This window comes from Cannabis sativa, chromosome 2 (genome assembly GCF_029168945.1).
Source record: "Cannabis sativa cultivar Pink pepper isolate KNU-18-1 chromosome 2, ASM2916894v1, whole genome shotgun sequence".
Lineage (NCBI taxonomy): Eukaryota > Viridiplantae > Streptophyta > Magnoliopsida > Rosales > Cannabaceae > Cannabis > Cannabis sativa.
Window position 1 is genome coordinate 42,441,638 of NC_083602.1, and position 13,618 is coordinate 42,455,255.

Genomic DNA, 13,618 nt, shown 5'->3' on the forward strand with positions numbered 1-13,618 from the left:
AGGCCCATTATCCAAGGCCCATGGTCGGCCACACTTATAGGGTTTTATCATTTATTTTTTCATTATTTTAATGCCAAATAATTCTAACTTAAACCTAGGTGGTTACCTATAAATAGGTAGTGATGGCTTCAGGAAAAGATGACACATCTCATTCCTTCACAGAAATTTTTCTAGCCGCCACTTCCCTCTTCTCATTTCTTCTTCAATAATTTCGAAATCCTTGAGTGAATGAGTGAGTGCCCACACACATCAAGTGGTATCTCAATCATAGTGTGTACGAGTGTGGAAAACCATCCAACAAGAAGGATAATCAGCATCAAAGGGAGGAGAGAAAGAGATCCAGGTTCAGATATTGATAATGCTCTGCTACAGAAAGGAATCAAGGGCTAGATATCTGAACGGAAGGAGTCATTATATTCCGCTGCACCCAATGTAAGGTTTCCTAAACTTTATATGTGTTTATTTCATTGTTTTAGAATTCATATTATGATGTTAATGAAACATACTTGTGAGTAAATCTAGATCCTGGCAAAATATATCCAATATTTTCACCATTAGACATATATAATAGTGTTAGATCTCAAAAGATAAATATTGTATATGCAACATCTAGCTATTCATCAATTGATGACACCTTAGACTAGTATTTACAATATGAAAGAAGAAGATTGTATAAATAAGATTACTTTGACTCTCGCTAATCGGAGCATCGTTGGATTCTTATTTAAACAACGAAATTATCCTAATTCCTCTTAGCTTATTCATTTCGAATTAGCTTGAAAAACATATCATTGGATGAATGGTCTATAAATCATTTCATGTCATTCTATTTTCTCTTAAGAAATTTAATGACGTATATGATTATATTCCCGAAATTCTATCCCAAAATGATATAAATCCTCAATCTTAGAAATCTCCTACTTGTATGGGCAAATCTAACTTTGAGTTAAAATTAGTAGTGGTGGTCCAAGAAAGAATTACTCATGTACATTTGGTATAAATTTAAGTCTTTGACTTTAAATTTTAGATTCCAAATAATTTTTTTTAATATAATACAGTTTCACTTTCACAAGTGTTTAATAACCATTTTCTATCAATGAATTCAAACTGTATGGAATATGAGTTTAGTATTCTGTGAACACGATCCACTTGCACTATTCTAGGAACTCTTTAGTGTAACTTACCTAAGTCATCGAAAGACTACAACCATATTTTTTAAATCTCTGCAAAGAGTTAATATGCCTATATCCACTGAAAGTAAATTCATCTCATTCGCAGATGGATGTATATTCAGGGGTGGATATGAGTTTATCGTTATATTCTTAAAACGATCACTCTAGATTATACCTTATGCAAAGAAATTTGAAATATTTGAAAATTTTCATAAATTTCTAGCAATGGTGAAAAACCATTAAGGTAATTGGTTAAAGATCTTGCGAACTAATAGGGGTGGAGAAACAGTTAGTAGATATGCAGTTGAAAGATCATTAATTTGATTTCTGAATTATATCCAAACTTACCTCCCCAGAAATTTCGTTTTGCATATTGATGATTAGTTACTAGTCATTGCCTAAGTCCTTCTATGGTAATACAATTTCAGAATGATGCAATGGTTGGGTACTTAGAGTAAACCATTACTAGATTCATGGATGACCTAATCAAAATCTTAAGAAAAGCTAGAACTGTTAACCATGGTTTGTTAGCTATTCTAAGTGATTAGGGGTGGACCATCCCATAGTCATTAGATAAGAAAGTGTTTGTTTAAACAAATACTAATTTTCTAAGAAAATGACTAAGTCTAAAAATAACGTAGAAATTAAAGGAGATATTTTTTTTTGATTCCAAAAGTGTTCTATCATCTTATTTGACATATGATGATCCCACTGCCTTCGTTGTCTTAACACAACCGAAGAGGTCAATACAATTTAGTTTTCTTAGACACAATTCACGGTACCTTGTCGTAGTGGGAGGGTTTCTAGGAACTCACCTTCTTATGACTTGGAAGACACTAGTGATTAAAATCCATTGTGAGTTTAAACAAGTAATGGATTGTCAAGATAAGAAACTAAGAAGAAAAGCCAATAGAACTATGGTTTGATCCATTCACATGGAGTAACCTAAAGTTTTCTATTACAAGGACATAAAAGGAAATTTTCGTTTATAAGTCTATTCAATGGACTTAACAAAACTTCCTGTTCCTAGTATTATAGGTTTGAGTTTATCTAAACCTATGGCTTGTGGTATACCTGGTAATTACTTACTCTAATGCAAGAAACTTACTTTAATAAGATGCTGAAGCATTTTCTTTTCTAATGGAAATCTATAGAAGCTTCTCGACTTCTAGGCATAGATTTTATTTATCTAAGGAAAAGTCTCAACTATTCCAGAAAAGATAAAGCCATGAAAGAATTTCTTAAATCAACAGTGAGAGGTCTCAGATATGCTTCAGTATGCCTTAGACCAGACACCTGCTGTTGAGTGGGAGTAATGAGTAGGTATCAGATTAATCCAGGAGAGGAACATTGGAAGACAATCAAGTAAATCTTAAGATTAAGAAGAGGAACTATATGTTAGTCAATAAGGGTGTGTTTAAAACTCTTAGACTACACCACATCAGATTTCGAGACTTGCCTTTGTGCTAGAAAGTCTGCTGATAAGATGGTGATTACTCTGGGGGTGGAGTAGTGTTTTTGGAGAAGTGTAAAAACCTATCTGAAATCTCTTAGTCTACCAGAGAGAGACTGAATGTTAAAGTTGCAGGAAAGGTACTTATTCAGTCCTAGGAAAGTTCTATACAATTGTGGCACCGTTCCAACCTGTCTTAACTACTAGTGTTATTTTCTGATTAACCAAAAGTAGTTGCCAAAAGTATAGAATCCAGTATCCCAAGAGAGTAGACATATAGAGAGGAATTTCACATTATCAAGGATTTTGTGATTAAGGAAGAGTAATGGTGGAGGAAAGGTTATGGTTAATTCAACCTGTCAGATCCTATTACGAGAAGTTTACTACTACTACACTTGATTTGTATATCAAGGTGTTGAGATTATTTGAAATGCACATTTTGTTTTATATTAGTGCTGGGAGTTTGTTGGGTTTTATGCCCTAAATAAAACTCATTTCAAAATAATCAGATTAACTTATTAATAAAGATCAGAAATAACATTTTATGTTGCATGGTTCACATGATTTATTTCATGATTATATGTACATAATGTATGAATTCTATTTAAGTCCAGAACATATGAATTTGTTAATTATTATAGTGTTGTCAACACAGTGGAATATAATCTTAATTATATGTTCGAAAGTTTATTCCATGATTTGTCAATTCACTGGATTTAGACTGACATGATAATCAGCGATAGGTATTCTTACACCTTGGATTAGTGTTATGTCCTTTCCAGGACATTGGCAAAGTTTACCAGCATCGGATGTATGGAGTATACATCGGATGGGACCGATATTGAACTTTGATTAGATATATTAAAATTTACCGTAATATCTATTCAATTCAATATCACCTGTTGATCCTAGACCAAATGATCTTAATCCTAATATGTTTAGGTTCGATCTCAAGAGTATTATACATGTTCTTTGATTTCTTAGTTAAGCCTACTTTTGGGTCAGGGTGATACGTACATTTTGGGAACATGATAGTATAATTGAGTGGGAGCACTAACATAAATATGGAGTCTATAACTATGATATCCTTCGAGCTTGGCTAAATAGAGATAAATGGTGGAGATCTCATTTCACTTCGCTAAAATATCATTTATACGGAGCTAAGTGTTTTAAGGATAAAATACATTGAAGGTGTAACGGTAACTTAGTGCCTATTCAATGTAGATCATCTATTAGAGGGTCATTGATCAAATTAGGATTATAACAATGGATAACTAATGACGTATCTATATCGTGGAACATATAGAGCGTTCTATATACTGAGAGTGCAATTCTAAGTTCTATGCGTGGATTCAACGAAGAATTAATAAGTCAGTGAGTTTAAGATATAAATTCTTGATCTGCTTTTTGGAAGCTCGGATATATAAACCCATGGTCCCCATACTAGTTGAGACCATACTGCCTGTAAGACTCAGTTCATTGATTTTGATTAATCAATTATAATTCTAAAGTTAGACTATGTCTACTTTGTGAATTTTCACTAAGCAAGGGCGAAATTGTAAAGAAAAGAGATTCCAAGTTTATTTATTAATTAAGAGACTTTATATGTCTAATTAATAAATATATTAAATGACAATATTATTTAATAATTAGTTTTTAGTTATTAAATAATTAGAGTTGGCATTTAAATGGTTGAATTTGAAAATTGGCGTTTTTGAGAAAATGAGATGCAGAAATGATAAAACAACAAAATTGCATAAGTGAGGCCCATTATCCAAAGCCCAGGCCGGCCACTATTGTAGGCTTTTATAATTTATTTTTTCATTATTTTAATGCCAAATAATTCTAACTTAAACCTAGGTGGTTACCTATAAATAGGTAGTGATGGCTTTAGGAAAAGATGATACATCTCATTCCTTCACAGAAATTTTTCTAGCCCCCACCTTCTCTCTCTTCTTCTTCTATTTCGAAAACCTTGAGTGAATGAGTGAGTGCCCACACACATCAAGTGGTATCTCAATCATAGTGTGTAAGACTGTGGAAAATCAACCAACAAGAAGGAGATTCAGCATCAAAGGAAGGAGAGAAAGAGATCCAGGTTCAGATCTTGGTGATGCTCTGCTACAGAAAGGAATCAAGGGCTAGAGATCTGAACGGAAGGAGTCATTATATTCCGCTGCACCCAATGTAAGGTTTACTAAACTTTATATGCGTTTATTTCATTGTTTTAGAATTCATATTAGGATGTTAATGAAACATACTTGTTAGTAAATCTAGATCCTGTTAAAATATATCCAACATTCTCGTGGTAAATTAGATTCTTGGATAAATGAATAGATGACAAACTATCCGAATAGATAGTCCCTTTGTCTTTAAGCAACTTCAGATCTTGTAAAATACCTTGCATATTTCCTCTTTAAATGCCTCAGTGGTGGCCATAAATTCTAACTCTTTTGTGGATAATGCCACCACTTGATACTGCTGAGACTTCTAACTGATACAGCTCTTGTTTTTTAACTTAGAAAAGACTAACTGTAAGTTTATTATATCTTTTCCACTATCAATATCAGTTCAGTCTGATGTATAGCCAATACATCAGATACTAGTATAATTTGCTAACATCTTGGAAAGGACATTCCACATATCATTGTAAATAGTTTGAAGCATATAATCATAATTACTTGACATCACTATAATTAAAACTTATTAAGAATTATGGGGTTCCATCTCAAAACCAATTGGCAATGAGTGAAGTAGCTCATGTTCTTATATATGGCTAACTTCTCTACAATTTATTCCATATGGGACATTGTCCACAATAAAACTATAATCATAAAATTTACATGTACATCTTAATGATTTCTAATACTTTATTAATAATAAATAAGATTATATTAAAACTGTAATTGTGAGTACTATATATTCTAAATTTAATAAAATTTGTATATTAAAACAATAATCATGAAATCTACATGTAAATCTAATAATTTCTAATCTTCTATTGATAGTAAATAAGTTTATATTAAAATAAATTTTATTTAGGATATAAAATCTCAACATTACTTTTCCAAAATTTTGGACAGAGAATAAGATCTTGCTAAAAAGGGAAACTAGATAATTAGAAATCAGGTAATCAATATATCATTAATTATCCATGAATATAGAACGGTATGAACATTTAACTTCGTGATGATAAGGCCTCCACGTGAGCATACATAAGGTGTCTTATGGGCCGGGCTAATATATTATTTGTAAACTCCCAATTAGAGGGAAAATGTAACTAATATGACCTATATAACACTATAAATACTCATTAAATCATTCATGCAAAGAGTTGGAAATTCTTGGCATACTTACTTAAAGCAAAGAATATTGTGCCCATACTTATTGTAATTCTCTAAGTTTTTTTTAGCAAAATACTTAATAATATTGACTCATGGACTAAGACTTGCTAACGCCCCAACCATACAAAAACTCTAAGTGCATTCTTTATATATTTCTCTCTAAATTATATTTTATTTAACTTTTATATTTAATAATTAGTTTTTTGAAAAATACAGTAAATAGTTATATAATACACTTTTTTTTTAAAAAAAAATAATAATAATAAAAAATATAATTATAGAACACATTTTTATTTTCAAAAGTAAAATTCAATTTTGCAATTCAAAAATTAAAAAACAATAATGTTACAAAACATCACATTTATAACTATAATTATTTACATTTATCTAGATTTAATTTTCCCTTTTTCCTTTCTATTTTTCTCTTCCATCTATTTTTCTCTAATACCAAACACACTCATTTTTACCATCTCTCCACTTAACTTTTCTTTCCTTCAATTTTTCCACTCTACCAAACATAGGGTAATTGTAAAAGTTAACAAAAATGTTTTTCAAATAAGTTTTAGGGAAATTATAGTAAATGGCCCCAAATTATAGGAGTATGTTAGTTTATGTCCTCTTTTCAAAAAAAATATAGCAAATGGCCCTAAATCATAAGACTATGTTAGTAAATGTCCTTATTTCAAATTTTTTTTTGTTTTACTTTTTTATTTTTTTAGAATTAGAAGCAAATTATTTAAACATTATGGTATATCTATATTAGTTTTGTTAAAATCTTTTTTATTTTAAAGTTATGTTAATTTTTTAAATTTTTTATGAGTTGTTTTGGGTTGTTGGTATATAGATTTTGTTGTACGGTATATTTCTATTTTGTTGTATGGTAGACTATTATTCTTAGATGATATTTATTTTTTATTATGATATGTATAATAGTGGTATATAATTTTATTAACATAATAAAAATATTTTAATGTATGTATATAATTTTATTGCCATGCTACATATATTTAATTATTATTTTTATATTTTTTGATTGTATGATTATTTGTTTTAAATAATATTTAATTAGTTTTTATTTTATTATATACAATGGTCATGGTATATATATTTTAATTGTGGTATATAATTTGGTTAGTATAGTATACATACATACATATATGTATTAGTAATCTATATTTTTATTATTATTATTTTTTGTATATATGTTTTGGTGTATGCTATATGTATTTTTTGTTATACGGTATATAATTTTTTAAAATAATATTTAAGTTTTATTTTCTATTGTACTTTTGTTGACATGATATATAATTTTATTAGCATCCTATATATGTTTATTTTTATTTGTTGTTATTATTATATATATTTTTATTGTAAGGTATATATTTTATGTTATATGGTATATAAGTTTTATTGTATAGTATATCATTTTATTTTAGATAATGCATGTTTAGTTTTTATTTTAGTATACATAAAGGTGATATATAATTTTTTTTTAATATGATATATATAATTTTTTTTTAATAATATTATATTATTTTGTTTTATTTTTTATTGTAGGTATATACGTTTTATTGTATGGTATATGATTTTTGTTGTCTATAATATATTATTTATATTTAATATGATATTTAGTTTCTATTTTATTGTATATAAATTTTTTGGTATGTATTCATGTTTTAATGGTGATATATATAATTTGTTAGCATGATATATATTTTTTGAGTATTAATTTAGTATTGTTATAATTTCTTTGGGGTATATAATTTTATTACTACGGTATATTAATTTTTTGTACTACGATATATTTAATACTGCTGTATATATTTAAATGATCTAATATATTTATTTATTTTTGTTACAATATATTAATATGCAATACTAAAAAAATTATGTAACTTAATTTTGTTATTATATATATTTTTTATAAAAAAATATGTAATAAATCTATTTTTATAATTTTATTAGCTAATTTATTAGATTTGGCCATTTTCTTAATTTTTTTAAAAAATGTACATTTACTAACTTATTTACCAAATTTAGGATCATTTCGCATCTCAACTCTAAGTTTTATCTTAAAGTCAATCTTTTTATAAAAATGTAATTAATTAATATCTTATTGTCATTATAAGCAACTAAAAAAATTACCCAAATATGGAAAATTTTCAAAAATAAGATTTTTTTTTTAATTTTAAAATCGAATACTATTATTTTGGAATCCAATATTTCATTCTCATGTAGCACCAATATCATTTAAAACAATGTAATTGAAAATACTTTTGTAATTATTCTCAATTTTAATTTTATGTATAGTACTAAGAACTCCCTTTTATTTTCTGGGTTTGGACTCAAAACAAAATTTTGAGAAATTATTTGTTCAAATACAAAAAAAAAAAAAAAAAAAAAAAAAAAAAAAAAAAAAGGAATTTCAGAAATTATTATCCAGAGAAAAAAATAATAATAATTAAATGTAATTATAGTCTTTTAAAATATATATGTATAATTTTATTGTTAACGTAATAAAAAAATCAATATTTTTTCTATAATTTCTCCAAATGTATCATTCTTTTTAATGGGACTAATGTAAAAATTCAAACAAGGCCTTAATTATATGAGAAAACTATATGCAATATGCAAGTCAAGTATAGTCCAAAATAAATGATATGCCAAAAAAAAAAAGTATAGCCAAAATGAAGTTAATATAATGCTAATATATTATTGGAATGAATGAACAGATAAAAGCCTTGATTATTTCAAGAAATGAAAATACAGGACTTAACAAATATGTTGTACAAAAAAAAAAACAACAACCTAAACCTAAAACAAGAAAAAAACAATCACCCATCAAACCAAGTAGCATGGAAAGAATAGTAACTTTTAGAATTATATCAGAAACAAATTTCTATTGAATAAATTATGGTACAGCAAAAATTGTGGATGTCTTTTGCCACTAAATCAAATGTTTTTCTAACATGTAAAAATTTGCAGCATGGCAATCATTATCAATAAGAACGTCAATAATTTTCCCACTATCTGGCTGGAAGCAGATGAAATATTGTGTGCTCCAACAGTGTAGACTTCTCCTGTACTTTCATCTTTTACTTTAATGCTTGTAGAGCCTATTATATCAAAATAGTAATAATAAGAAAAAGAGATTAAGAAAAGCCATAAACAATCTGAAATAAGAGAGATATGAACTCATGGAACAATTTAAGACTCACAATTATATTCAGTCCACCCAATAGCTTGATTCTCAAGATCATACAAAACCAGTTTATTTGAAAGTACCATATCTGCATTTGTGAAAAACAATAAGTTAAACTGACTGAATTATCATCACACATCAACCAGGCTATCCATAGGTTGAGCTCAAGAAAACGTATTTCATTTTTTAATATGCTATATAATGTTTCGGCTTTCGTATAAGGCTCCTGTTTGTTTGCAATACGTTTGAGACGATATTTACCTCCTAAAAGAGTCATTTCCTTTCCATCCTTGGATTGCAGCCCACTGTTCTGCCAACCAATGCACCAAACATCCTCCTATAAATAATTAGATATGTCATGTGAAAAATGTAAATTAGCCCCTTTAGGAAGATTTAGATGTATACGAAAATGGTCTATTCGAGAAATAAAGAAATAACATGTAAAGTAGCCATGTATGACTTCTTGATCAAACCCAGACCTTAATCAAGTAAAGTTATACTAAAATGCTATAGATTTCTAACATTAACTTTACTTACACGAATCTGGAATAGATAATCATGAGGATAAACAATCAGAGTAAGAGACTTGTCAAAGTTGAAGGTTACAGTTGGAAATCCATCATCGACACTGCAAGAACAGAGCAAAACATCAAATAGTGTGGATTTTAAAAGCCTTCTTAGCTCAAAAATGATATACATCACAACACTGAGAAAACCATTATAATAACACAAGCCTTTAACTTCATAATTGGCAGCAAACAAACTGAATGATAAAGGTGAATTAAGAGTATAATATAATTTCCCAATGACAGATACTGCAAGAGAATAGTTCTTAAAGCCTTACTTCGAAGTAAACTGGAAACAAGAAAACTGATCTTCAACAGTATGTAATTTCAAATCAGGTTGCCGAGACATGATCTAGCATTTATTTAGAAAAGAGAAAAAGAAAAAAAAACAAACAAATAACGCGTAAGTAAGCATATAAAAAGTAATAATAAGATTAAGACAAGGAGTTTAAAAACATCAAAGTACCGTACCTTATTCATCACTCCCTCATAAACCAGCTCTGGAAGATAAGCCAATGTTGTACCACTATCAATTATAGTTCCTTTTCCATCTCCAGCATCAAATATATCTGTGGGAAGTTGGAGAACATCATCACCCACCTCAATTGCCTTCATAACAACATTGTAATGCGCCCTAAGATAGTTAATGGAAGTATAATTATGACAACATCAAAAAGCATATACCGAACATGATTATACAAAACAAAAACTCCTTACACAAACATAAGAAGCATAAAACTTTACTTGTCAAAATTTCATGTCTCAACATTTCACAAAACTCATAAATAACATAATCTATTCCAATCCAATCATATGCAGTCACCAGCATCCTTTCTTGCATGATATTGGTGGATGCCAGGTTCTTCAAGTCAAACAAGTATTGATGCAAGGAATATAAAAAAGAGCACAAACAATACAGCAAAAAGTCTTCGAAGATATTACTTACTGATTTGGTACCAATGGAGTTGTCTTTACTTTTGGCTGCACCACTTCCCCAATGGCAAAGATTCCACCACCATTTGCAGTATCTAAGCAGTGTGCAAATGATTTTTTCACCTTTCCAGATGAAGCAAGCTGTGAGAGCATTGATGAATTCGCCTGTCCAAAACCAAGTATTCCGTCAAGAGCTTCAGACGATGTGCCTAGCTCTCCGGATTGTTTAGCTCCACACCTACTCCACCAAAGGTTTTTATATAACATATTAAACAAAAGCACAGTAATGAGCAAAGCTATAGAGGAAAACTCACCCAAATATTACACTACTCCACCAAAGGTTTTTATATAACATATTAAACAAAAGCACAGTAATGAGCAAAGCTATAGAGGAAAACTCACCCAAATATTACACTGCCATTTGTTGTTGCTGTTTGACGGTTTCCAGTCACTTTATTAAAGTGTAATGTATCCTTCACAAAGTAGCCAGCAGTTGAGCTTCCATCTCCGTAAACAACATTGTATTGGCATAGCAAATTTGGCTTGCAACCAGGAAGTTGGCCATCATATGTAGCAGTGCAAAAATCTTGATCACAATTAACCAGTTTAGAAGTTGAGGAGCCCTTTGGATCATACAATGTGAGATCTATCTGTTGTATAAGATTCAAATAATAAACTTAGTTTTTATGAACCATCAAAAACGATGGCCAAACAAGGTAAGCCTCGGGTTTTTACAAAAAAAACTTTGTAAGATCCGAAACTACAACCAACTTTTTGAGACAAATTATCAAGTATGGTCTAAGAGAATCAATATAAATATAAGGAGACTTACACCAAGATTGCTTTTCTTCGGACACTTTTCACAGCCGATGCAATTCACCCATAGAATGTCACTTCCAGTATCAACTTGCACAAAATAATCGTTTGAAGGAGACCCGATCCCAATTCTAGCAAAGTATAGCCTAATCAACCAACAAAGTTAGCACCAGCCAAAAGCCAACTAAAACGAAATCCCATTATCAAGTTAGCTTGTTTATTTGTTTCCCATGTTATACGCTGCTATGCATTAGACTCTAAAAAAGGGTAATACACCGTAGCAGCCAATACATAATTGAGTTTTCACTAGTCAAGGGTAAGAAGAAAAACATAAGATTCACAATTCTGTATGCGCTTCAACTTTCCCTATCTATGTTCAAGAAGATAAATGGGAAAATGCAATTTGTTTAAGCTATTCTTTCCGATAAATGAAATTTAAAACTCTAATAAAATCGAACAGAAGTGGATCGGATGCTATCATATATGAATAACTATTAAACAAAAAGGGTGGGTGGGGGGTGGAGCTCAATCAAATACCAATTAATTTAAACTTAAAGGCATAAATTAAAAAATTTCCATTAATTAATACCTTTAACAACCAATCTAAAAAGCCGAAAATCCCAAGCAGGAGGAAGAAATGTAAAATACAATCGTTAGCTAGTGAATGGATCCAATCTGTTGACTCAAACAAGTACATTATGTTTTTACTTTCTATTTCTCAGCAGAAATATCGTTCCTATTATGAACTCCAACTTGCAACTTCAAAAAAATCCAAAACACAAAAAAGGAAAGTTTCTCCTGTAATCTACATGAAATGGACACCATAATCCTAAAATTACGTACACAACTGAAACCATTTGGATCTTATATAACCAAGTCAACCAAGCACATACAAACAAATATCTAACATCATAATGCAAATTATAATGATAGCAACAGCCAAATAGACAGGATTCTAACCCAATTGCATTTATCATAAAAACTATGACTAGAAATTATAACCAAGACTAAATTTTTTAATTAAAAATAGAAAGTAGGAAGAAAACCAACCCGGTTTCAGAGGGGAGACCATTGCCACCCAATTCCAGATCCACAGCCGAAAGAATTCTACGATGGCGGCGGACATCATGGTCTTTCAATGCACTCATAGAACGCTCTTTGCCCTTAAACTTATTGTGCACAGAGAACACAAAGTTACCATTAACACTCAAAAACAAAGCCAAAAACGATAATAAACCCAACAAAGCCAATCTCGTTCTAGGATCCATTTAAACGCAAGAATCTTAAAATATAAGGTATGCCCAGTATCGAAAAGAATAAAACAAATGTATAAAGCTTAGTCTTTTAAGCTTTGGGGATGGTTTAAGAAGGTGGATTTTGAATAGATTTCATGGCCGAGTTAATAAGAAGAAGACGACGAAACAGGTCGGCCAGGAAAGGAGGGAAAACGAAAGAAAAGAAGGAAAGAAAGAAAGAAGACGAAAGGAAGAAGACGAAGGTTTGCGCGTTTTCAATGGTAAATGACACGTCTTATGTATTTTCTTTGTTCAGAAAAATAGTAAACAACGTTCTCCACCCTTGCTTCCTATATTTTCTTTCTCTCTCGTTCTTACTTTATTCACCTATCTGTTTTTGTTCTTAGGTTTTTTACACCTTTCAATAAAAAAAAAATAGAATTCTTACTCTTATTGACTTTTATTTTCTAGTCAAAATAAATATATATATTTCTTCTTTTCTTTTTTTTTGGCTCAAATTATATATTAAAAAAGAAAAAAAAATCAGAACTTTTTTAAAAAATACTTTTCTCGTTTGGTCGTCATCTTTGTTTAATTATGCTTATGGTTTATTATCTATAAAGTCCACTTTTTTATTTTTTTTTTCTCCAAAATAATTAAATTTTAAGCAACATTTTATGACTTTGATTGTGATTTCTCTTATTAATATCTCGTGAATTCATTACTTAAAGATTACAACTTCAAAACATTTATTCCATTTATGCATAAATATTCATTATTTATTTATTTATTTATTTTTATTTTTTTAAGGATGAAGTAGATGTAAAATCCCACTTTTTCTTTACTTTGTGGGAAATTATACATGAAAAAGAATAAGATTTTTTTTCTTTTCGGTAC

General features: G+C 29.5%; 1 protein-coding gene across 1 annotated transcript; it reads right to left on the minus strand.

Annotated features, from left to right (window-relative positions):
- Positions 1 to 8,849: 8,849 nt before the first annotated feature.
- On the minus strand, positions 8,850 to 13,172 carry LOC115719681 (aspartic proteinase 36). Its single transcript, XM_030648813.2, has 10 exons — positions 12,537 to 13,172; positions 11,503 to 11,632; positions 11,073 to 11,320; positions 10,684 to 10,908; positions 10,209 to 10,371; positions 10,016 to 10,089; positions 9,709 to 9,799; positions 9,433 to 9,508; positions 9,188 to 9,259; positions 8,850 to 9,085 (listed from the first exon to the last, which is right to left on the minus strand). The coding sequence occupies exons 1-10, from the start codon at positions 12,752 to 12,754 to the stop codon at positions 8,934 to 8,936; spliced, it is 1,449 nt and encodes a 482-aa protein (XP_030504673.2). The 5' UTR covers positions 12,755 to 13,172; the 3' UTR covers positions 8,850 to 8,933.
- Positions 13,173 to 13,618: the final 446 nt, after the last annotated feature.

Excerpts from the sequence above, each read along its gene's own strand:
- LOC115719681 (XM_030648813.2), bottom strand. The coding sequence starts at position 12,754 with ATGGATCCTAGAACGAGATTGGCTTTGTTGGGTTTATTATCGTTTTTG. Across the intron at positions 9,260-9,432 it reads GGAAATGACTCTTTTAGGAG|ATATGGTACTTTCAAATAAA; the intron begins GTAAATATCGTC and ends TCACAAATGCAG. Across the intron at positions 9,086-9,187 it reads TGGGTGGACTGAATATAATT|GCTCTACAAGCATTAAAGTA; the intron begins GTGAGTCTTAAA and ends TTGATATAATAG.